At 35.4% G+C, this 24,796-nt stretch overlaps 1 protein-coding gene across 2 annotated transcripts; it reads right to left on the reverse strand.

Moving 5' to 3' along the window:
• Nucleotides 1-13,108: 13,108 nt before the first annotated feature.
• On the reverse strand, nt 13,109-15,965 carry LOC137399886 (uncharacterized). 2 transcript variants are annotated; one of them, XM_068086147.1, is made up of 2 exons: nt 15,836-15,965; nt 13,109-15,649 (listed from the first exon to the last, which is right to left on the reverse strand). In XM_068086147.1, the coding sequence occupies exon 2, from the start codon at nt 15,572-15,574 to the stop codon at nt 13,730-13,732; it is 1,845 nt and encodes a 614-aa protein (XP_067942248.1). In that variant the 5' UTR covers nt 15,575-15,649; nt 15,836-15,965; the 3' UTR covers nt 13,109-13,729. The 2 variants fall into 2 exon arrangements, with proteins under 2 accessions (XP_067942248.1, XP_067942247.1); XM_068086146.1 differs by having other exon boundaries at nt 15,905-15,961.
• Between the last annotated feature and the right edge of the window lie 8,831 nt (nt 15,966-24,796).

The following is a 24,796-nucleotide window of genomic DNA, read 5'->3' on the forward strand; positions in this document are numbered from 1 at the left end:
TCACTTCCTAAAAATGCTAGTAGTGGAAGAACTGGCAACCATCAGAGAAATGTTGATGCCCTGAAGTTGTTAACAGCAATATCAAGAGAACTTATGCAATGTTATTGTGGTTACAATTTGCAGAAGAGAAGTTCAATGACGCAATCATCTTGTATCTATCAGTTGACCTGAACTGTCCCTATTCCATCTGTAATAATTGTGTTACTAAGCAATACCAAAAAAAGATCTTTCTTGCTCTAGCCCATCATCTGTTTGCTAGTCTACTTCAAAGCTAACCCCCAAACAAAGCAGTATAATATTCTGTTGAAAGTTGGTAATTATAATGATGCATGACTCTAGGTATCCCATAAATTAATGTGTACAATTACTGCTGATAGAGTACTGCATCCTGTCAACACCTTAGCTTTGTCCATGTTTTCTTTCTTACCTAGCAGTGTTATTTGGCAAGCATTAGCAAGCCTGCCAGAAAGCCTTGGTTACAAGGTCATTGTGTTGTCCTCACATAGCTCAGCTATTGACTGGCTTATGAGGCAAAGCTAATACAGTGCTGTTAAGAATTGCATGTTATTCTGTTGCTAATCGTGTGAAGTTATTCTTCCTTGATAAAGCTACTTAGTATTAATCCACATTATACAGCCATTCAGGGTTGATGTAGGTATTCTGTATATCGTAATGGAAACTAAATCTCTTGAGCTGGTTGCTGGTATACCGCATAGATTGCAGTCAACAGAGAGCAAGCAGATTGATATATTTTATGAGCTTCACAGCATCCTAACATTTTCAAGTCACACCGCTATCAAACGTAAGCAGTTATATGATCTTATGCTATTTTAAATCAATTCATGCAATTTTAAATCAAATGTGTATTCACCATGAATAATTTATTTCACACTCTGGCAGTTCAGAACCCGTGAAGTCCCTGCAATGTTCTGATATAGTAATATAACACCAATACTTGTGGTCAAAGAATACCTTATCACACTTTAGAGGAAGAGCAGAAAACTGCATATACATTTACCATGCGCGAGTCAAGATAGTTATAATTCCTTAGCCAGTGTACCTATGAAAATTGTTATTGAAGAGGTTTGGAACCTCTCAGAATTAGTTCCATTTTAAGCAAGATATTTTACTCGTTATAGGAATTATTAGTTATTTAACAGCTAGCAAGCTATTCAAGGATCTTTGAAATGCTTTCGAGGGTTTTAGTCTACTATTTAATGAATTAGGAAAATTGCACACATTCACGGGTGATGTTGGGGACACTTTTACACCATTCTCTCTCAGCCACAACCTTCAGCATAGAATTTGGAATTCTATATATTGAAATTTGTAAACGGCTGCGATTTGACACACCTATGTCACAAATATTTACTTTGCAGCCATTTACAAATGTTAAAGTAAGTATTCATGACATAGGTGTGTCAAATTTCAGCCGTCTATAAATGTTAATTTAACACACCTATGTCACGAAGCAACAATTCAGTAAGTTGTTGCTTCGTTGCATCAAAAATGTGTACACTTCAAGTAAGGTTGAAAATTTTTATTATGACAAAGAAAAAAATTGTATACAACTTGGTAGATGGATAACAAATGGTTGCAAAAGCGTAGGCCTACATGGCTACCAAACCCTCACTGCAAAGATTTGAGGGACACTGACCCTAAACCGCATTTGTATGGTGCTTGCAGTCTTATGATTTAATAATTGACCCTTTTTGATTTGGCAGCTGTGTTGGTTATCTCACCCAAACAATGCTCTGATACAGGTCTTGTAAATAAACTCAAATGTCAGGCTACATAGCCTATAGCAAAAGGTTGAATCGAAATTCTATGTTCGCTGGAGAAACAAGAGTGGTAATGCATGTAAAACTGAATCGGTCTGCAGAAAATTTGTAACAATGAACTAGGCAGATACTTACCGGTATATCTTGTTATATTTTACTGTTTTCTGCTATGTAAGTTACCAAAAGGTTGTGTCATAGAAAGTTGTGCTCAATCAAACTGCATCCCTTGAGAAGTATTTTGTAATAAGTGTAGTGTGTAATTTTGGCTCATATGTGGCTTTGTAACAGATTTGTGCTACACCTCTAATTATCTGTTCATATCTGATGTTGATTTATTCACATCTCATGTTTCCAACCGCTTTCCACTTCGATTGCTGCCAATGTAATTCATTATATGTATTTTTGTAAAACTGACTGGCTGGCCGGACTGACTGACTGACCTTTCAACAAGTATTTGAACGTAGATTCAATCTGGTTCAACTAATTCACATGATAAAGCAATTTTCTTTTGCAGGACATCAACTGTATGTTTGAAGCATTAAAAAACTTCCATCATATTTTTCACATTCCACCTTTTCCATTTCCATCAAAATTCTAGAGTATGATAGTATTATCTATCAAGTTTGTGAGACTAATTCAAATATGTCAAACATTAATTGAAAAAACATCATGCTGCATAAATGCAAAGTTTTTTCTTTTTTTTAATGAATTATAAATGGTTGTTAAAATATGTTCCTGTATATTCATCATGATGACATGCTCTGCACAATTGTAAAAGTTGAATATGTCACATTCTCATTTCTTTATCTTGAGATCATCTATCAGGCATAATTTCTAGAGTAGAGAAAATACAACTGATAAATTTCTTGTATTTAAAGATGTGATAAAGTCATTCTATTTAAAACATTGTGATGTTCACCTCAAAGATGAAAGAATTCTAGAAAATCAATTGACAGCCTTGAGTAAGAACATTTTTGTGATAGGTTTGTGATTTCCAAAGATGAAAAGCTTTGTTTTGAATCACACAAACTGAGATCATAAGAGTGAGTACATGTAAATTGTTGATAAGGCATTTGTGACCCCGCAAGTAGTGGTAACACAATTCCAAACAAACTTGAAAGAGGTAGGATGTGATTTTAAGTGGAAATGATGCTGACATTCAGTGTAGCGTTATTGAGATAACAAGCCTGAAATATTGTTTCATATGTTCATTGCATTAAGGTTAAGTACATTGAACAAGAAGAAACAAAACACTGTCAAAAAATCAGAAGTGTTAAAACATTACTGGGGTAAGATTGTCATCTCACTGAGACTGCACAAAAATTTGCAAACTTTTACCAAATGTATTTATCTTGCTTGTCATCTGACATATTATAATTGGTTTAAAGTCTGTTTACATAATTATACACATTGATCATATTTACAATTGGAATGATCTCCCTTGCTCTTTTTTCTATTCAACATAAATTCTTCCAGCTCTTTTCATGTACAGTCGTGGCTAAAAGTATTAATACACCTCATCATTTTGTGACCAACTAGGTTTTTGCTCTTTTACCCCCACTTTGTACAACCCAGACCAGTTCATATACATATATTATTTCTCTAAAGATTTTATATCCTTTAAAAACATATATTTAAAACAAAAAACCATCCCAGGAGTTTCTGGGGGCATGTAAAACTGACAAAATATCTGTGGGAAAATTTGGAGTCAACCTCTGAAGTTAATTCCTCTGAGAAAATAGTTGAGCTGTTAGAACTTTTAGCCTCATTAGAAAGGCTTGATTCTCAGCCTTTTAACAATGCGCAATACACATATTATGCAGTAAAGTCTATTCAAGGTTAATCTAGTTTTTGTTAAATGGACTAAGCAACAAAGGCAGGGGTGCTAATACTTTTGGCTCCATCTCAATCAATAAATGATGAATGAGTTGATTGAATTTTGGCAGTGGTGGAGTGTCAGGGGTAGCAAACATTTCATCATTGCAATTATATTTTATTTTTGAGTGAATTGTTACATGCGTAATTGTTACATGCAGTGTTGTAAATAGAACTTAAAAATGAAAACAAACTTGAAAGAATGATCTCATCTTTATCAGCCCCTTGAAGCTATTAAATCAGATCCTAGATGCAGTAGGCATTTGAGTCAAAAGCATTGATGCCAGTATTATTTGTGATGAAACATTAGAATTACTAGCCTAAAAAGACTGATTGTTAGCAAAGTAATTAAATCGCTTTTACTTTTCTTATTTATATATAAAAGTTAAATAGACATGGGAACCTTATTATCCTTGCGGGTGTGTTACAAAATTCTGCAGCTTGCAGGTTGAAGTCACAGCTCTTCCACTTTGACATTTTGTATGTATTTTTTCATAAAACTAATACTACAAGATCCAAATCATAGTACTATAGAGTCATACCTTAGTCTGGGAATGCCTCTGATTACAACCAAATCGAACTGCGACTAATGATTTGTCTTTTGACGAATTTGAAAAAATCTTCGAATTCATTTTGGTTTACAATTAATAAAAAAAACAAGAATTTTTTTTGCTGTGTTTTTTTGTTTCAAATAATCTTTGCTAGGATATGTTACTACAGTCGTAATTTTTTTAGGGCGTAACCTTAGTATAGGCTAACCTTCACTTCTTTTATGTTTATATTAAAGTTGGTGAAAACAGGACGCATACGAAATATTTGTTGTTTTTATGATCTTCTATGGAATATATTTTATTAAAATAAAAAATGCAGCTTTTTCTAAACTTTTTTATTTGTGGTATACAGTACACAAGACTGAGCAAATGAGGCTGTACGTATTGTTACAGATACAGCAGTAAAGTACATTCATCAACCTAGTCTAGCATATTAATTGGTTTCTTATGAGACTCACTGTATTTTACATATCACCTGCTCTCTTATCACTGTATTATTTACAGTTTATGGTGTAAGATACTCAAAAAGCATTGAGAAAGTTGTTTTCTAGACTAGGAATAGACTAAATACATTAATTAAAACAGAATAAAAAGTTTTGTATTTAAAACCCATCGCTTTCCGAGCCATTTGCAAGGAATTATAGTTGAAAACTGAGGTATGACTGTATTCAGTATCTCGTATAGAAGACAGCACATTAAGATGAGCTCCTTTATTATGTTGCACATAATACAACCACTCATAGCGAGCTATGAGTGGTTGTTATGTTGACACCAAACTGTCGACATACTGTCAGAAACGTGGGTTAGGATAATTATTCAACAATAAGTAAGCGATTGCTTTTATTAAAATATATTACTTAAAATTAAAAACTAAAATTATCTGAATTTGGTTTGAACCATAACTGCGAGGACGAGAATGAGGTAAACCTTAAATAATCTTTTACTATTTGCAGACAAGCAACAGAAACATGAATGAACATGCTTACCCCATTGTCATTCATCGAGGCAAATGTATCCAGAAACAAAAACTCTCACTGACCTCAAGGGTCAATGCTAATACACAGAAAAGGATTGACAAAATTAACCGGTAACTCAACTTGTATTTAACATTATTTATTGGAGTTGTCTTCTTTTGAATAACAATGGGCTTGTAACTAAATTGAATGTGTGGTCTGACCAAAGTACTTTGCTCGTTACAGAACTAATGAAAACCATTTGCAGAACACTTATCATTTGGTCAACTTGGAACAGGACTTCACAAAGTTAGATTTTAAGAAAGAGAAGATCGTTGTAAAGAAAAAGATGATGACTTACCAGCATCAGCTCGAGGGATACAAGCGCCTCCAACAGGTTTGTAAAAATAAAAATAGTATTAAATTTATTTGTGGCAAATCAGATAAAAAATTAAATGTCCTCAACTATGCAGAAGTCTGCGTAACTGATTTTAATTTCAATTACAGAGTCGAAGTCAGCTTGGGCAGTCTAGCGAGTCTGGCTTACTGCACAAATCGCTGCCGGTCGTCATCAGAGACCGACATGAGCCAATTATAGATGCCATAAGGTCCATCAGACGAAAAAAGAAACCCTTACTTGATAAATCATCTATGAAAGACTATATTGACCTACATCGATTGCAAGTGCGAGACCTTGTGCTCTGCATTTAGTATCAACTTGAGTAATTGTAAATTTAAGAGAAAAAAAATCTTTTTTAGCAATCCTTCCCAAAAAATTAATAGTGCAGTATACGGTATATAGAGTAGTATAAAGTATACTGAGAAAAATACTGCTAATAGCATATAGTATAAAATGCAATATGCTAATAACAGTACTGTTAATAGTACATGGTGTAATATACAGTATACTAATTGCAGTAGTTGTTAATAGTATACAGTATACTAATAACAACACTGTTAATAGTATAATTCATCAGTGTTCTGTACTGTTATAGGATCGCCATATTGCGCAATATAGAGAATCAATGAGCAAGATACAGAAATTGGAGTTGAGAACAGGAATCACGTTCTCTCTTCGTGTAAGTTACTTACAACCATTTCAGCTAATGTTACTAGAATAAGAGCAATGTTCATCATTGTTCGAAACCACACTAAGAGCGTTAGAAAAAAATTGCTGCGCATGTGAATTGAACTCGCAGCCTCCATTTTACAAACTGGCATACTAACCACTACACTACTCAGCCACTTTAGAAACCACTTTAAAAGCCACTCGGGAATAATTATGAACATACCAATTACTCATGATGATCTCTCACGTTGCCCAGGAGTGCCAAGCCTAATAGTGAAATAAAATTATACATGTTTTGTGTTCCTGAATGTTAAAACACTGTGCTTCTGAAATGAACTTATTTACAGCTGTTTTCATCTTTGCCATCTCCACCTGAAGCCTAAAATAAAGAGAAATTTGCTTATTGGTTTACCAGGTTCCTCAGAGAAGTCATTCAGCTTACCATATGAAAGTTAAAGATCCAGGCTACACCTCTTTAATTGCCAACATGAGAAATCAGATTCGCTCGACAGAACATGAATTGATGAAAATACAGCAAAAGTTCAAGGGGTTATCTGCTCGGTTGTTCAGGCATACTGGAACTGGTAAATAGAAAGGCTAGACCAATGCTAGTCTAAGGACTAATGTTTGAGTTGTTAGTCAAATAGTGCCTTCTTCTCTTTTTCGCAGGGTTCATAGCAGAGGCACAGCATTATTCTATGTGATTTCGAAGGAACCATTCTGCAACAAATCACGGACTCAGTACAAATTATGAAATATGAACTTGATTCAAATTCGTAATGTATTTATTAAATGCTATGTTAGAAGAAACTTTGTTCACAGTTTGGGAGATATATTTTAAATTAGACTTTGATGAAAAGTAGACCGTGCTGTGATATTATATACTGATAAAACTTTTGGTGTTTATTAGATGAGGATGAGATCTGCGACGTACCCGCTGAAAATGATGAAAAAGAAGTAAGTGACCAAATTACAGTTATTCTCATGATTTAGAAAACAAGCCAGTCATCTTTTCGTGTATAATCAATTGTGAGTTATAATTTAAATTTAGCGCATGCTGCCTCGGTCTACTTATAGGTGTGTTCAAAGTCAAAAATATAAATGAAAGATCTATACTAGACAAACAAAGTTTACTCATATCCTATACAACTTAATGCACTTTGAAGCCAAAATATGGATTTCAGACTTTTGCACAGGTACAAGACCCTGTAAAAAGTGAATCTGTGGAAGTCAGTAAGGGAGACAAAACAACGCCTAGACTCTCGGTTGGTGGAATTAATTCTCTACCGGCCATTACCCACGCAACAGTTCATGCTTATAACCGGTTTCTGGAAGTAGAGGAGAACCCGTTTGATAATGGTATGTGTTTAAAATAGAATTATAAGCCTTTGGTATAAAGCATCTCTCGGTTCTACATTTCAGGCATAGCATTCTTATTTAAATAATGTACTTGTGTTGGTAGCGTTTTATAATAATTTTGTTCTGAAAACCATGTAGTCACCTATGTTTGGCGAACCTTCATGTATTTGTCGGCCATTAAGCATGTTTTAATAACCATTGTGCTACTAGCCACAGTTATCTTTGACAAAACATAATTGTGAAGGCAGTAAACTGACAAAATACGAAAGCGGTTTTTTCTGTAACATGACATCTTCACCTTTCTTCAAAAACTAAAACTCAGCTACTTTCTCGCACATTCTGGCGGAGGACAAATACTGACTGAATCTCTAGACGTTGATCTCGCTGAGTAGTTTCCCAGGCTTGGTAACATAAATATATATGCGTGTGCTGTATATGTATTTCTTACATAAGCATCCATTCAGACTCCGTGTTGGTATAACTTGTACGAGTACTATATGGTATACCATTCAACTCACTCTCTTAGACACTTTCTCAGTGTTTCCAACATATATTATAAATACTAGTACACATTGCAGTCCAGTGCACCGCGAGAGCTTGTAATGAGTTATTCTTCATTATATGCATATTTAATTCATAAAGTGACAATCTTTTCGTAACACTTTTAGTGTGACTTCGGACAGACGAACAGACAGACGGCTCTTATTATAGTAAAGACTAGATGAATGTCCGGCGTTGCCCGGGTAATAAACAAGTTTTTGGACAGATTTATTTTAAATTTACATATACTACATTTACCATTCTAACTTTTAAACTTCAAATCATGAGAAAAGTGTTTTGTCCAGTTCAAATAAATTAAAAGAAAAATAAAACAACTGTAAAGATGTTTAAAGTGAAATATTTGTCCGAACTAGATATCTGACCGAACAGAGAGAGAGAATGTAGATGCAAATCCTAATCGAGATAATATAACAGTCCACGTGTAAATGTTTTAAATTTAATATTTCTTAGCGATAGCCTCGAGGAAGAACCAGAAATCGAAGCCGGTAATAGGACATTTGAAAGCAAAACATCTCATTTGAAAATTACAAATTATAACGATAAGCTATGAATTTTGAAATGGCTTTTCCAAAATTTTTTAAAAAGCAAGAAAAATGCAAAAGGTTAATTATTAATTCTATCAATTAATAAAAAGTGCAACTCGTTTAGCCGTAAAAATACAATAAATAAAATAGTTGAGATATATAGGAACGGCTTAGTCTTGTGGTTAGGTGTGTGTGTTTGTATGATTGCGGTAGCAAACTTTGTGAGGTCGAATTCAGCATGAAGTGCATTTTTCTTTCCTAAAACCTGATCGCTATAACTGGACAGAGAACAAACTTGGATATTTATATACATGTATATAGATTAAAAATACTTTGTCTAAGAAGCTTATCAGAGATTATAGTAGCCAATATCTATGTTATTTTATGAAACATTTGTTAAGATGATTTGACTAGGAATGTTACAGTCATAAAGATCCTCTCTCTTGAGGGTGTTCCAACACAATTTAGGTAACTTTAATGCGATGCGTACTGAAATTTTATTTAGCCAATTCCTTGACACCTGTTTCTTTCCACATGAATCTAGGAAAATAAACATACAATCACACAAAAAAGTTATTTTATGAGTTTTCATGTTCTATTTTTATGCTATACCTTCTCAAGTGGCTCTTGTGGACTTTAATGCTGTCATGGCCAGTTGAATGGCTGACAACAATTTTAGCGTCTTTGCACTGACCATAGCTTTATTGCCAATGGACCATAGCTTCATTGCCAATTGCAACATAATATATTATATGATGTATATGTTACAGACTTCTAGTTCCAATGCATATAAAGTTGAGATGAAATAGAACGCACATAGTTATAATCTCATAGTTATAATCATAAAGCAAAACAATAGAATAATGACTGACATAAGTTATCAAGTTATTGATTTGCTGGTATGATCTTGATGAAGATAAGTTATTTCATTTTCTTTGCGGATGCTTGTTAATTAGCTGCACGCATCCTCTGCAATTAGTTTGAAGGAATACTTACAATCATGTACAAATGTAAAAGACCGCCCAATAATTTTCATACACTTGAACTCAATATAGTCAACTTAAATAAAAAACTATATACAATTTTAATTTTTGAAAACACTCTGTAAAATGTACACCTTTTTGTGATGTTATTGGAATGTTTGCAAGTTAAAAATTATTCTTCTTAATTGCACGATAGTCTCACACAATGAGATCTGCTCTGTATCAATCAAAAATTAATAGGTAAGGCTAAAGTTCATTCTTTTTAGGCATTATGGTAAATTCCTTGTTTTTTTCAAATGTTTGATATTTCTACTTTCCAGTATAAACTGAGTCTAATTTTTGATAGTTTAAGCACTTGTTTCCCAAAACAGCCGTTATTAAAAATATTTACATTTAACACTGCTCAGCAACGGCCAGAGTATTATTTTTAAAGACTAGCTAAGAAAAACAGATAAAGGAGATTCTGAGCATTAAAATGCTAGTTTTGGTGTTCTTGTCCTTTTCGAAAACAAATTACTACAGGTTATATATATTTCAGAGACACTAGATTATTGTAGTATTATATAACTTGAATGCATTATTCGTAAATAGCATGCATTGTCGTAAATAGCTACATGTACGAGAACAAGAATTATCTTCTCTATAAAATGGAATAGCTATATTGGCGCGTTTACACATGCTTCATCAAGTTAATCTGATGCGAGTTGAAGGAATGTGAAATATAATAAATACTAAAGAGAAATAACTTGCTGCTCTACAGTTGTACTAACTCACACATAACCAACTATTGCTAGGGGAAGTAGCACCACAGACCAGGTCTAGAAAATTGATAGAAGCGGGCAAGGAGGAGACGATGCCTATATGGTTGGGCTTTAAGAATAAAGAGGAAATGGAGCGCAAACTAAGAGACAAAAGAAGTAGCAGATATGTATGTAGGACTCCAACACTTCTCGCTGACATAACCAACCAACCTGGTATGTTTACACTGTGCAAGTTAACTTTATTGTTCATAAACTGACCTCTGAGCTTGCTATCTCAATTGGCATCCCTTCGATAGTACATAGGCAGAACATTGGACAGAGGTATGGGAATGGGGTGATGTAAAACAATTGGAATAGCTCCGACGGTGTTTTGGTTATGTAAATTTGACAAGGGTGTTGATCCCACGACCAAACACGAGCGAAGTGATTGTTTGGGAGTTTTATGATAAATGCATATGTGCACACAACTCACGAAAATTATTCATCATCGGCCATACCCAAACCCTTCTACCAAAATCTCATCCAAAAATTTAATCATTTTTGTGTGAAGTCGTTCAAGTATAATAATGATACAAAACACATAAACCTATTTAAATATGTTACCAAGTCTTTGAAATTTGTAGACAATATCCTAAAACTTACCCATCTGATCGGATTATACATGAATAGAAAGGTTAATTTGGCCGAAAATCGCCATTAAAATTTGACAAGCCTTCTTTAATCAAAAGTAAGACCGGCCATCAAAACGCCCATAAAGTCGTGTGACAGATGGTATAACCATAAAGCCATACGCATTTTACGAGAAAAACGTGCACATTTCATCACTAGTCTATGGCATTGTACAATTGCCTAAGGTTTCTGTAATAAACGTAGAAGTACTGAAAAGTAATCGTTTCTTTTTGCCGATTCTGCCGGACTCTGACATTTTGGACACTTATAATGAGTACTTTGGTATTCCAACTGATGTCCAAAGCAGTGAAAGTAAAGGAAATGATGATGATATTTTTCTAACGATTTTTTTAAGATTATTACAATATTTAATTGTAGGAATAATTATTCGATTTTATAAGATTTAGTTACAAGAATAATCATTCAAATTTACAAGATCAAAGTATATAGTGACTGATGGTGTGCAATATGTTACTGGTATTATTTTTCTAAAGATTTTGTTGATGCTACGGCTGTGCCCAATATCGCGGTACTGCCAAGCCGTTTTTAATGTCTGCAAAATTAAGTAATAGGCCTACATTTTCTTATAGATATACATCTATTTCTATGACAACCAGCTGAAATCTGTTTAAATTTTTAAATTCAGCATAATTTGTTGGATATAAATACAGAAATCTAGATAAATATCACAACTTCTTGATATTGGTTGCTATGGCGTTTTGAAATGTAAACAAAATTGTGCATTGGCTTTTGTTTCTCAAATTTTAATACCAGTTTTCTCAGAACTATGTTTTTGCACTAATGGTATTTTATGGTCAATAAACATGCATTCGGTTTATTGACCATAAAATCTGCTGTAATTAAGCTGGAATCAAATTTCTTTTCAAAATAACTAAGAATTTTCTCCTTCTGCTAGTGTAGATAACTCTAAATCTCACACACCCGACTTAACCATGGTTTCTGTGGCATGACCCATTTCTTTATTGTGCTCCAGTTTGCAGAAAACTTCCAGACACACGTGAATGCTAATGCTTGCTTTCTGTTACAGATACTCTCAAAACCATTCTACATTCAACACAACCAACTTTCAAACTGTGTATATTACACAGCATCTTGCCATTTTAATTCTAATATTACATTTCTCCTATTGCAGGAGAGAGATAGAAACATAATCTTTTCCTTTCATTATTGCTGTTTGTTGTACATAATAACACCCTATACATTGCAGCTACCATTGCAGTTATCCTATTGCACTGCAGTGTCATTTGACTGCTAATATTGCATTTCTCAACCAGCAGTACCCTTTCTTTTTCCATTATCACTTTGGTCGTGGCCTGTATGACAGGGGAATTTATAGTGTATTTTAATAGTGGAAAATCAGGCAGGAAGGATTTCAATCTGGCTACATCTCTAAATTGAACTCTTTGAAAAATTATGAAGTACATAAATTAACTGTATGAACCAAGTTGAATTGTTACCGGAAATACGACGAATTGTTTTCACACGACTCTCAAGCTAATAGTCAGACTATAGGTGAAAACTGTCAACTTTCACTATTCTATGGTTTCTACATAAATACTATTTGAGATTATCAATCATTCGTGTTTAGAAGCCACTATGTAAACATGGTCAGAAATGACATTAGATTGGAAAAAATCTGAGTCTGTGTTGTAATATTAAATGAGTGTTTTGGTTTCTAGTTCTGCCTGAAGAAACTGACCTGATTCCTGATGCTAAGCTAGGGAGCTCAACAAATGGAGTTTCTCTCCAACCATGATAATGGAAGCTCCATGAAGATTTATGTATACAATGTATCACTATGCGAGCAAGGACAAATGAAACAAGAATTCAGGTTGCAAATGTTTGTCAGTGGCCTATCCAGGTTTATATATTAACTCGTAACTTTTATACCATTGAATGATATACTACCACCAAAAATAAATGGCATCAAACTTTGCTGAAAGATATAGTTCAGTGTGAATCCAACAAACACTTTTATAATATTAGACTATTTGGGTCTTATTGTGTGCTGCATAAATTAATTTTCCCAACTTGAATCTTGTGAAAAGAAACAGCAACTCAAAAAGCTGATGGTAGAAACCTTGAACATCAAGGGAGCCTAAGAGGCCGACACAAACTTGAATAATTGGTATATATCGTAGATGTTAATTAGATATCAATTACATATGCCAAATAAATTGCATACCTCAAAGCTATCTTTTGACTGCATTTTCATAAATGGCGGTCAATTTAACGCAAACTTACACGTGCTCAAAAAAATCCATTATGTCATTAATGCTTTTGGCAATCACCATAAATTGTTAGTCAGAAAAACAATAAATATATTACGATATAATATGAAAGTTTTTTTGCTGAAGAATGATAAAATTGTCTACAGCCATAAGCATCATTGCTGCTTTCAAATAATTTGATTGAACATAAACTCAAAAGACTCAAATAAACTTGAAATACTTTTTGCTGCAAGTGATCTATGGAATCTGACAAATTTAGACCGAGCAAAACATCATCAAATAAACAAGTGTGTACACAATTGTGAAAAATAATGCAAAACCGGTGTTTTTAGAGAGCTACATTAAAAAAATTAGTACAGCAAATGGAAATCTATTAACTTCTCGACTTGTGTCAGTTTTGAATGCTGCTGTAAAACTGTTGCAACTCCGGTCTGAATCTTAAGAAGTCTTTCAAGAACCAAGCAATAGGTAACTGATCTATGACCGATATTTCCCAGCTACTATCGGCTACAACATCCATCATTGAGGTTAACGCGCGAGGAACTGGTTCAGTGAGTAGTCGAGAGAAGCCGATCTGCTTCCTTACGGCTGCCCTGGAAAGAGCCTGCAGACTGGACACTCGCCCTTGCTTCCACTCCGCTGTAACAAGGTCACCATTGTTCTCATCATCCATAAGGTTAACCAAGTTCTCACGTTCTTGGTCCGTAGCAAACACCCACGTGATAGGGAGAAAGCAAGGTCCATGACATCTTCTGATACAACAGCAACATTTCAAAGAAGTTTTGTAACCTTTGAGCAACAACTGTATGCAAATGAGCCAGTTATTTATTGTGTGAGAACAAGTAGTCGGGCTGTTACGAGCCTCCGCGAGCCTCACAGAATTGTGTGTAACACAAAGCTGCTGATATACTTGCTGCTGCTCTTCTAAAGACCGTCGTGAGAGGAATTTCAAAATGTCAAGGTGTGGAGAGATCAAAATATCAGCTACACGAGGAATGCGTAAAATATGACATGCTTCTATCACTGTTTCGGCAGTAAGCTGAAGGGAAGAAGTTCGTTCCAAAAGTTCAATGATAATATCAAAAGTTTGCACATTTTGAAGGCATTTATTCAGCAGAATTCCAATGGGATCATGATGTGTAAGATTCTGGTTCGAAAGAACTAGCCTGTTAATATTGAACGTGAAGCTGGAATCTAGTAACATCTGTACACTGTCTCCAATGGCATGTTCAGAAATGCATTCTAGTATAGCATCAGCAGCAGCGCAGACAGGATGTGAAGTTTGAATAAGGCTGATGCGAGCTGCATCAACTTCCTCGGTTTGCTTCTGGTACTTTGAAACAGCTTGTTGGTATGATTGTAGAAACGCAGCGCAGGATTTCATAGACATAAGATATTTTATGAACTCTTGTTTACTCCAGATAGAACCCCTCAAAGCATATGACAGAGTGGGAAGTGAAGAAAGAACACGGGCTCTTCCAAAAAAAAACCATGTTCCTTCTTCCCATACATTTTCTACATACTGAAAACGGAAACCATTTTCAACCATCCATGCTAAAACTTTTGTATCCCCTTTTTCGCAAATAATTTGTAAAGCTGAGCTATTATTAATTACGGTAGTGAAAAGCTCCCAAAATTTGTCACTGACGCAGTTGTTAGATTGGTATTCCTTGTGCAGATTCTTAGTCAACTGCATTCCTTCTAACCAGCCTTCGACCACACAGTAAGCCATTAGCGATGTTGGCAAACTCGTCGCACTGTATGATGTGTAGGACGAATCGGAGAACTTGCCTATATCGTTATGACTATACGCTGGATCCAAGCCAGCTTTTAATAGGCTTTGCAAAATACTTGCATTCTTGTTTTTAACAACTTTATATGGCAGAGCATCATAGAAACTGGCACATCCCAAGTGAGTGTTCACGTCTACATCGCATTTTGTAATGAGTATTTTAGCTATGCTGGTGCCTTGAGTGCAGTCAGATGATATCGCGTAATATACTGCATTTAAACCATGTACATTTTTACAAAAGAGATCATCATGGTCAAGATAAGGGAGTAATAGGTTCACTGCCTCCACATTAGCAAGAGCAGCAGCCACAGTTAAAGGACCGGTGCCATCACGAGTGAGCCTCTGGGCCAGATGGTGATCTTGCTGAAGCAGTGCTTGAAGACATCGCGAGTCTCTAAGCTCAGCAGCGTAGTGGATAGCTTGCCAGCCAGCCATGTTGCACATGGTCAATGGTTTCTCATCCCTTTTATACTTCCTTGCAAGTGAAAGCAACTTATCATAGTCGTTGCTTCGACATGCCTACAATATAGGCGATGAACGTTAAATACTTCTATCAATATCCATAAACAGATGATCATTTGTTGCATGCCAATAAAATCCTTAGTTGGTAGATAATCTGACAGGCACAAAATGCTATTAATCATATAGCAGAACAAAAGATGAACTGTTCGTTTGACAAATAACATATACAATAGATCAACACACGAGCTTCTACTGTTCTTGAGCCCATCTAATGGCTTAGGAACGTCTTGGAATGGCTTAGGAACGTCTTACTTCTATAAGAGGATGCATTCTTCCAGTTATTAACTCTTCAATAGACTCGTATGTATCATTCTCATCCATCGCTTGCCTGAAATTTTAAAAAAGAACTACAGTAGACCCTGCTATAATGTATAATTCTTATAATGTGAATTCCAGATAATACAAAAAAATTATGTCAAGTTTTTGCTTTCTACCACCTAAAAGATTTCATACAATGTCAAGTCAGGCGAGTTTTCAAAATCGATTTGAATGTTAGCTTATCTCGCCGCACTTGCGGAAGAACAAACGATGTGCATGTAGCGTTATATATATTATATAACTTTCGCAACATTATAGTTCGTTGTGATAGATTGTCAGATGTTGCGATAAAACAGTGAACAGTTGCTGCGCAATTGTTCATAAATACAAAGGCGATCAATTGGTACAGGTTTTACAGTGTCGTTCTACCAATCTGAATGTGAAAAGTTGGAGTATCGTCAAAAGTTCTCTTTTATCCTAACATTGACCTTTTATCCTAACCTTGACCCCTGGGCACAAATAGACGACGAGCAGGTAGTACTGTAGTTTCATGTTTGAGCTGCTCAAGAAAATGTTCATATTTTGTACTTTGTACTATTTAATCTACAATAGTCTCATTACTTTCATTAGTATATAATATATATCGAAGCTAACATTTTGTGTTCACATTTTGGATAACTAGTGTTTCTGACTGAAACGAGGTTAAGCCCAAAAAATTCTCTACTTCTTGCACACTTGGTCAACAGAATGCTCATGAGCATTAACATTTTACTAGTACCCTAGGACACTTGTATTTCGCTATTATTTAGTTTCGTGAGTAGCACACAGAGTAAAATTTCACTGCAACTTAATTTCACAGCTCTGATGAGTGCGAAAATATAGTGATGTGAAAATAAATGCAGTGGAACAAACATAATTAGATTCCTCAGGTTGAGTTCACCGCAGGCCTGTATTCACTGGTTGCAAGTTGGGGAGGCTAATGTTAGGCGACTAGTTATGAACACCTGGGGGTGTTGAAGGGGCGGTGTAAGCCCCCAACAAGTTTTTATTATGTAGGGCCTCAGCCAGGCCTCTCGTGTGAAGTTTTAAAAATTTTTATCGGAAAGTACCAACATTTTTCTATTTTTAGAGATTTGTTTTAGGTGATGTGACTGATGAGGCGTTTTTAAATTAAAATAGGCAAAACTTGACCGCAGTTATAACGCTCAGAAAAAAGACATCTTTTTCTTTTGAGCGTTTTAACAAAGATCAATTTTGCGATTTTATTTTAAGTTCATACTGAGGTTTCCACGCTTTCGATGGGACATGGCCAAGTGGATGTTTGATAAAACTTGATATTTTGCAAACCTTTATAAAGGTCGTTAACAAGAATATTTTGCCACTGATGATGATAATAATGATGCCTAAGAACTACTAAAAGTTGATGTTTGTCTCTATGGCTTGGAATAAAGTGATATTCTACAGCGATAAAAACCGTCTCCGTAGCCGTTGGGCAAATAACTTTTCGAATAAATGATGTTGAGGTCGAGTTATCTGAAGCAATTTATCATTGTGTGGGAACGGACCAAACAAATCCGTTCGAGTTAACCTTGTGTTTAAGATGAAATGTTACATTTTATCCGAGGGCGAGTTATCTGAGTTTGACTGTATTTAACCGCGGAAAGTTCCTAAAAAGTTGGGACGGCTCAGCCGGCCAGCCGCCCCAAGGAATACGGGCCTGGTTCACCAATAAAGATTTTTTTTAATTTGGGACTAGTTTGTAATTGTGAACTGCAGATAGAATGGTGTGGGCGAGGTCGATAATGCAATTTCATCGCTTGCTGCCATTTGTTTCTTGGACAATCAATGAACAAAGCTATTTAATTTCGCGTTTTCGCTCGTTCGTTACGATAGTTTAGTTTCGCACATTAAATTTTCGCAAGAGGATGACTCCGCGAAAATGCAAAAGTTAGATGAGGCGAATACATAAGTGTCCTAGGGTATGTCAATTATAGCATCATGTGAACTCAGCGCAATCTATACAAAGAACAAAGTAACTGTCCAATAAAGGGCTAGTCCTAACATTGTCACAATTACTGAATACTATGAGAGCTGAAACCAGTTTATGCTATCTGCTTTGCTAAAAAAATTGCAATTAAAACAATACTTGACATATTGAACTGATGATAGAGTAAATATAAAATTCTTGAGTTCAATGGATGAAAGATTCCGTTCTTTCAGAATGGAATCAGATGAAACCCATTAAAGATTACTGAGCTAGAAGTTGATTGTGACTGATAAGGGACTCACTGCACTAATAACTGCATCAATCAGCCTATTTTGCAAGGTGTATGATAACAAAATTGACAAATGGTAAACATCTATAAAAGTGATAAAACTAGCAAAATGATAACACTACAGACCATCAACCACACGAATTCCATTGCGTAAATCATGTAAATGTATATCTGATGAAAAGAAATCTTTTGTTGTCATCAGATATACAGGTTTTTTGTTTAAAAAAACTTGTGTGAAAGAACAAGTGCTGCCTGATGCGGTCAAAAGGTATTACTATAGAAGTTGCTTGAGATTATTTATAAAAGTCATTAATGTTTTTCGAAACCCAAAAGATATCAAATGAGCACGGCAGCAGAAAGAGAATCCATCCAAGCGATGAGTGACTTGTAAGGATTGAACAAGTAAGACATATTATCATATATAAATCACAAATGCAAAACTACATGTAAAATAATAGTAATTATGAGCAACTCATGTATAATAATGCATGTTTGTACATGCAGTTCATTTATGCGATGTTTAAGATGACAAGAATTATGGTTGAATTTACTTATAAGACATTGTAATTCCTTTAACAATGAGTAGGGAATACTTCCACCAACAATCACAAGATAATCTCTCAAATTAAAGTTGATTTGAAAGCATCTGTACAACATTTGAAGCCTAGTCCCCATATAAATCTAATATACAGTATATATATATATATATATATATATATATATATATATATATATATATATATATATATATATATATATATCTATGTTTCATTAATAAAAAGACAAAGATGTGGCCTACAATAATGACTAGAAATTTCCCTGTCATACAGTCCATGACCAAAGTGATAATGGAAAAAGAAAGGGTACTGCCGGTTGAGAAATGCAATATTAGCAGTCAAATGGCACTGCAGTGCAATAGGAGAGCTGCAATGGTAGCTGTAATGCACTGGGTGTTATTATGTACAACAAACAGCAATAATGAAAGGAAAAAATTATGTTTATATCTCTTCCCTGCAATAGGAGAAATGCAATATTAGAAGTAAAATGGCAAGCTGCTGTGTAATATACACAGGCTGGGAGGGCTGTATATCATTGGTCATCAAGAAGTTGTGATATTTATCTAGATTTCTGTATTTATGTCGAAAAAATTATGCTGAATTTAAAAATCTAAACAGATTTCAGCTGGTTGTCATAGATATAGATGTATATATATATATATATATAAGAAAATGTAGGCCTATTACTTAATTTGGCAGATATTAAAAATGGGTTGGCAGTACCGCGATATCGGGCACAGCCGCAATATCATCCACAAAATCTTTAGAAAAATAATAACAGTAATATATTGCACACCATCGGTCACTATATACTTCGATCTTGTAAACTCGAATGATTATTCTTATAACTAAATCTTATAATAATCGTATAAAATCGAATAATTATTCTTACAATTAAATATTGTAATAATCTTATAAGAAACGTAAGAAAAATATCATCGTCTCAATTAGAAATGACATTTTGGACATTCTGACATTTTGGACACTTATAATGAGTACTTTGGTATTTCAACTGTCTAAGTGTCCAAAATGTCAGTCCAGTAAAATCGGTAAAAAAAGAAACGATTACTTTTCAGTACTTCTACCTTAATTAAAGAAACCTTCGGCGATTGGACAATGCCATAGACTGGTGAAATGCGCACGACTTGTTCTACTCTCTGTCGCGCGGCCTTATCGGCGTTTCGTTGGCCGGTCTTAATTTTGATTTAAAAAGGCTTGTCAAGTTTTTATGGCAATTTTAGGTCAAATTAATCTGTCTATTTATGGATAATCCGACCAGATGGGTTAGTTTTAGGATAATGCGTCAACCTTTCAAAGACTTGGTAACATATTTAAATGTGTTTTGTGTTATACTTGAACGACTCCACGCAAAAATGGTTAAATTTTTGGATTGGATTTCGGTACAAGGGTTTGGTAACGGCCGTTGATGGATAATTTTTCGGGAGTTGTGTGCGCATATGCATTTATCATAAAGCTCCCAAACAATCGCTTCACGGTCGGGGGAAGATGAAAAAATGACTCCTAGAAAACACTTAACTAAAAGTTGTTTTATGTGGTGTGAACAAAAGGGTTGTTAAAATTTAGTTCACTCGCACAATCGTCAGATGCGTGTGTTTGCTAAAAATATTTTAGTGCTTTTCAACTGAAAAAAGTCTGTGATGCCAATGCGCAGGCCCGTATTCCCGCCCCAACTTTTTAGTGATTTTCGGCAGTTAAGTACTAAGAATTGCAGTCTAAGTTCATTCGCTTGGAATTTCCAACAGCTAATTTACTGGAGCGCTACTTCATCGCTAGTTGCGCCCTAGCGCAACTAGCGATGAAGTCGATAGGCTCACTAATTTAGTACATGTACTGTATTGATTTTGCCTGCCACTGATGTTAAAACGACCTAACTGACATTGAACCAGTTTTTCTCATGGTTGCTGAAATTATCAACTCAAATGATGAATGTTAGAGGCACATTTTATTCATAATGGTCTACGCTAACCTGGTTTTGATTTTCTTTGTTACAGGTTTATTAATCCCTTAATTAATCTAATCCAAGCCTTTGTTGCTGCACATTATGTAACACAATGGGTAAGGAATCTGCAGTAGGAAGGTGCTAATGATTGTTAGGAGCCTTTGTTTGCAGAAGAACGCTGTTTATTATGACATGATCTGCTATTAAAACCACCTAACTAGTTTGGCTGTTTGCAAGGAGCGTATAAATCGATGGAATTAGTAATATGCCTGCATTTCAAGTTCAGGAATTGACTATGGCGAACGCAGATGAACCTCCAAGCAAACAGCGACGAACACTAGAGGAAAAACTCAATCATGAGAGAGCGAAACATCCTCTACGAGTGCCGCGTAATTGTTCGAAATCTTGTATAACGCTGATACCACAGCGCCGTAGAATAAGGATATGGATCGAGTTTTGGAATTTATCGTACAACGAGAGAAAGAAGTTCATTCACAATGCTGTCGAGTGGCACACACCCAAAAGACTATCATCAGCTGCAACTAATAACAGACAGGTTTGTTTACATTCTAGATAAATTTTTTTCAAACAAATCTTTAAATTATTTTTCGCAAAAATATTGTAAAAGTATTAGTGAAGGAACATTGGCAAATCAGAGAGCTTTACACGCCAGAAACATTTTTTGTGTATTTACAAGTTTGTGTACTATTTTAGGCTTCATACATTTATCGACTGAAGGATGGAGATGGATCGGCACATACAGTTTGCAAGCATTTCTTTCTGGGTACGCTGGGATACGCTGAGTCTTCAAAAGTTGTAGCAACTGCTAAAAAGACTCCCCAGAGCATTGCGGCAGTTCCAGATGCCCGAGGTCAAAAAAAACTTGACATGAATCCATTACACGAGGCAGTGGACGCTCATATCAAGACTTACAACCCATGCATATCTCATTATAGAAGAGAGCACGCGCCCAACAGATTGTATTTGCCTCATGAGCTATCCATTACAGAAATGCACCATCATTACAACACAGAAGCTCATCCAGAACGTCCAGTGGATTACACGACTTACATGAGAAGGATCCACTCACTAAACATTAGTTTCACGCAATTGGGTGAAGAAGAGTGCGAGGTGTGTGCAGCTCTGGTGTTAAAACCTCATGATCAGACCGATGGACAGTGTAAAGTTGATTGTTTAACTTGTTCCGAGAAGCAAAAACATGCTACTTATGCTGAACAGGCACGCTCTGAATGTAAACAAGATGGGGAGAGTGTCAGTGAGGAAAAAATGGTGCGAAGCGTGGACTTACAGAAAGTCATCATGTTACCACGGCTTCCCGGTTACAAATCTGCTTGTTTCGTAAGAAGACTGGTAGCCTTCCACCACACATTTGCGCCAATAGGAGAATTTTGCAAAATTGCTAAACCAATCTCAGTAATATGGCATGAAGGGGTTTCGGGTAGAAAATGTGAGGACATTTGCTCCGCTTTTCAGTTAGCCCTACTTGTAGACAGGGATATGACTGAGCTTATATACTTCATGGACAATTGTGCAGGGCAGAATAAGAACTATGCATTTTTTACATCTCTCATCGGTGCCATAGACAGTGAGAAGATTTCAGCCCAAACAATTACCCTCAAATATCTAGAGGCTGGCCATACGTTTATGAGTGCTGACAGCTTGCACGCTGCCGTAGAGCGACAGATGAAAAAAAGGGAAATGTATGTGACTTTGGTGACTTTAAAGAATGTATCTCAGCTACGGGAGCAAATGTAGCAACACCGAGCTATTCTGACTTTAAAAGGTATCAAGGCCAACAAAGTCAATCAAAGTTAAAAAAGCCCAACAGACCTATGCTCAGCGAGCTTCGTGTAGTTCAATTCCGTAGAGGATCTACTGAATTATTCTTCAAAAAACGGTCATGGTGTTGCAGAGTTTGAAACATTTGATTATCTTAAGAATCGGCATTGCTTAGTGGAACCGCCTTGCAATTCTCAACCTAGAGGCATTTCGCACTCCAAAAAAGATGATATTCTGAAAAACCTATTAACTTTTAGGCCTGACTCGAGGAAAGGATTTTGGAGGGATCTCCCTGCTGCTGAGGTTAATGATTTAAATGACAATTTTGAGTAACTATCGCTTCATTTGAGAGCTTAAAATTGATCATAGAGCAAAGAAAGATTTTTATGATGTTTTTAAATGTCTTTATTTACTAGTCAACTTATTTTCATCTTTTTTGTATCTTTTTTGTATTGTGCGAATAATTTGTCCTTGTGTTGGTATTGTTTGCATAAATATATTTCAGTGCTAACAAGTTTTCTAGTTGAACTGGAATGTCAAGCTTTAGGTGGTTTTAACAGCAGAACATGTCATAATAACCAGCTTTTTTCTGCAAACAAAGGTTCCTAACAATCCTTAGCCCTTTCCTATTGCAGATTCCTTATTCATTGTGTGACATAATGTGCAGCAACAAAGACTTGAATTGGATTATTTAAGGGATTAATAAACCTGTGACAATGAAAATCAAAACCAAGTTTGCATAGACCATTATGAATAATATGTGCCTCTAACATTAATCATTTGATTTGATAATTTCAGCAACCATGAGAAAAACTGGTTCAATGTCAGTTAGGTCGTTTTAACATCAGAGGGCAGTAATGCCGTGAGTGAGACAAGCCTGTATTCCCTGGAACGGCTGACCTCCCAACCTTTTATTGATTTTCGGCGGCTAAGTAGTAAGTACTAAGAATCGCAGTCTAAGCTGATTCGCTTGGATTTTCCAAAACTAATTAACTAGAAACTAGCGCTCTATATTGTCTCCGTGGTGATATCGCCAAATGAGTGATCTTGTGAGACTTTGTTTAGACTTGGAAACTGAACTTTATTGCTTATAGTGGGGATGTAAAGAAAACTCCCAAACTTGCATTTTTCTTATTATATAAAACTTGTGCCATTGCAAATGTGCTTTAAAAAAACCTTTTGTTGAGAGATAGAGAGTTTTTAGCTATTTAGAGAACATTGACTACACTACAAAGAATGAACAAAAGAAATTCTTCTCCAGGTAATTCTTGTGGTGTAGTAACTAGGTGTTTTGGTTGATTCTGCTACTAAAAATAAACCAGCTGATCATGAGCAATACACTCTAATCATTTTTAATCAATCAATGACTCTCCAAACCATCAATCTTTCCTCCTAGCATCAATCAAACCATACCAATGAATATCCTTGTTGGAGAAGATGTTGATCTCAATGGAGAGTGAAGTGATGGTGATATCATTACACATTAAATCTAGATTTCCCACTTCATCAGTAAAGCAAACCAGTCAAACATGTTAGACCATGTCAATGATGAATCATGAGCAATAGCTTTCATTAACTATTTAGCACCAGTAAAGGTCAAGCAACAATTGATAAAAATGATTCAGTTGCCACTAGCAGCTCTGGTAAGAACAACATGAGATTTCCTGCTTTGTTTCTTGTTCATTAGCCATTGTTCATTATTGTTCATCATTCTTGCTTTCACATTTATGCATGCATTTTAAAGGTTACGGGTTAGTGTTAGGAATTATGCATGAAATGTTTACTAGGTCAACCAAGCTCAATGCATTGGCTACGCATGCCAAAAACCTATCTCTCTATATCTTTTAGTTTGCTCAAATCTTGGTTGAGGTAATTTTCTGGTTTTTAGCTGAACTTAATGAACAGGCGGTGATTACAACACAGTATGTACTACCAAAATCTTTTGTATTTCCCAAATGCGTGTTTGGAAAAACAAAGAAGGTGGAAAAAGCTTGCAGTCCTCTGTGGTTTGAGAAATTCAACTGGCTTCACGACTCTGTGAATGATGATACGGTGATATGCTTTCCATGCTACCAATTGGACCGCCAAAGTAGGTATACACAAACATGTATATAGTATACACATATTTCACCCCCATGTTGACATCAACTACATGATTGTGTTCTCATTTTCAAAGTTGTAAGTCTTTGAAAGAAGAAGAGAGGAAACTTTCATCCGAGGATTCTCATATTGGAATGACGGGGGGAGGAAGCTTGAAACGCATGAGGTATCTGAAAGCCATAGAGAGTCAGTA

Source organism: Watersipora subatra, chromosome 7, assembly GCF_963576615.1.
Source record: "Watersipora subatra chromosome 7, tzWatSuba1.1, whole genome shotgun sequence".
Taxonomy (NCBI): Eukaryota; Metazoa; Bryozoa; class Gymnolaemata; order Cheilostomatida; family Watersiporidae; genus Watersipora; species Watersipora subatra.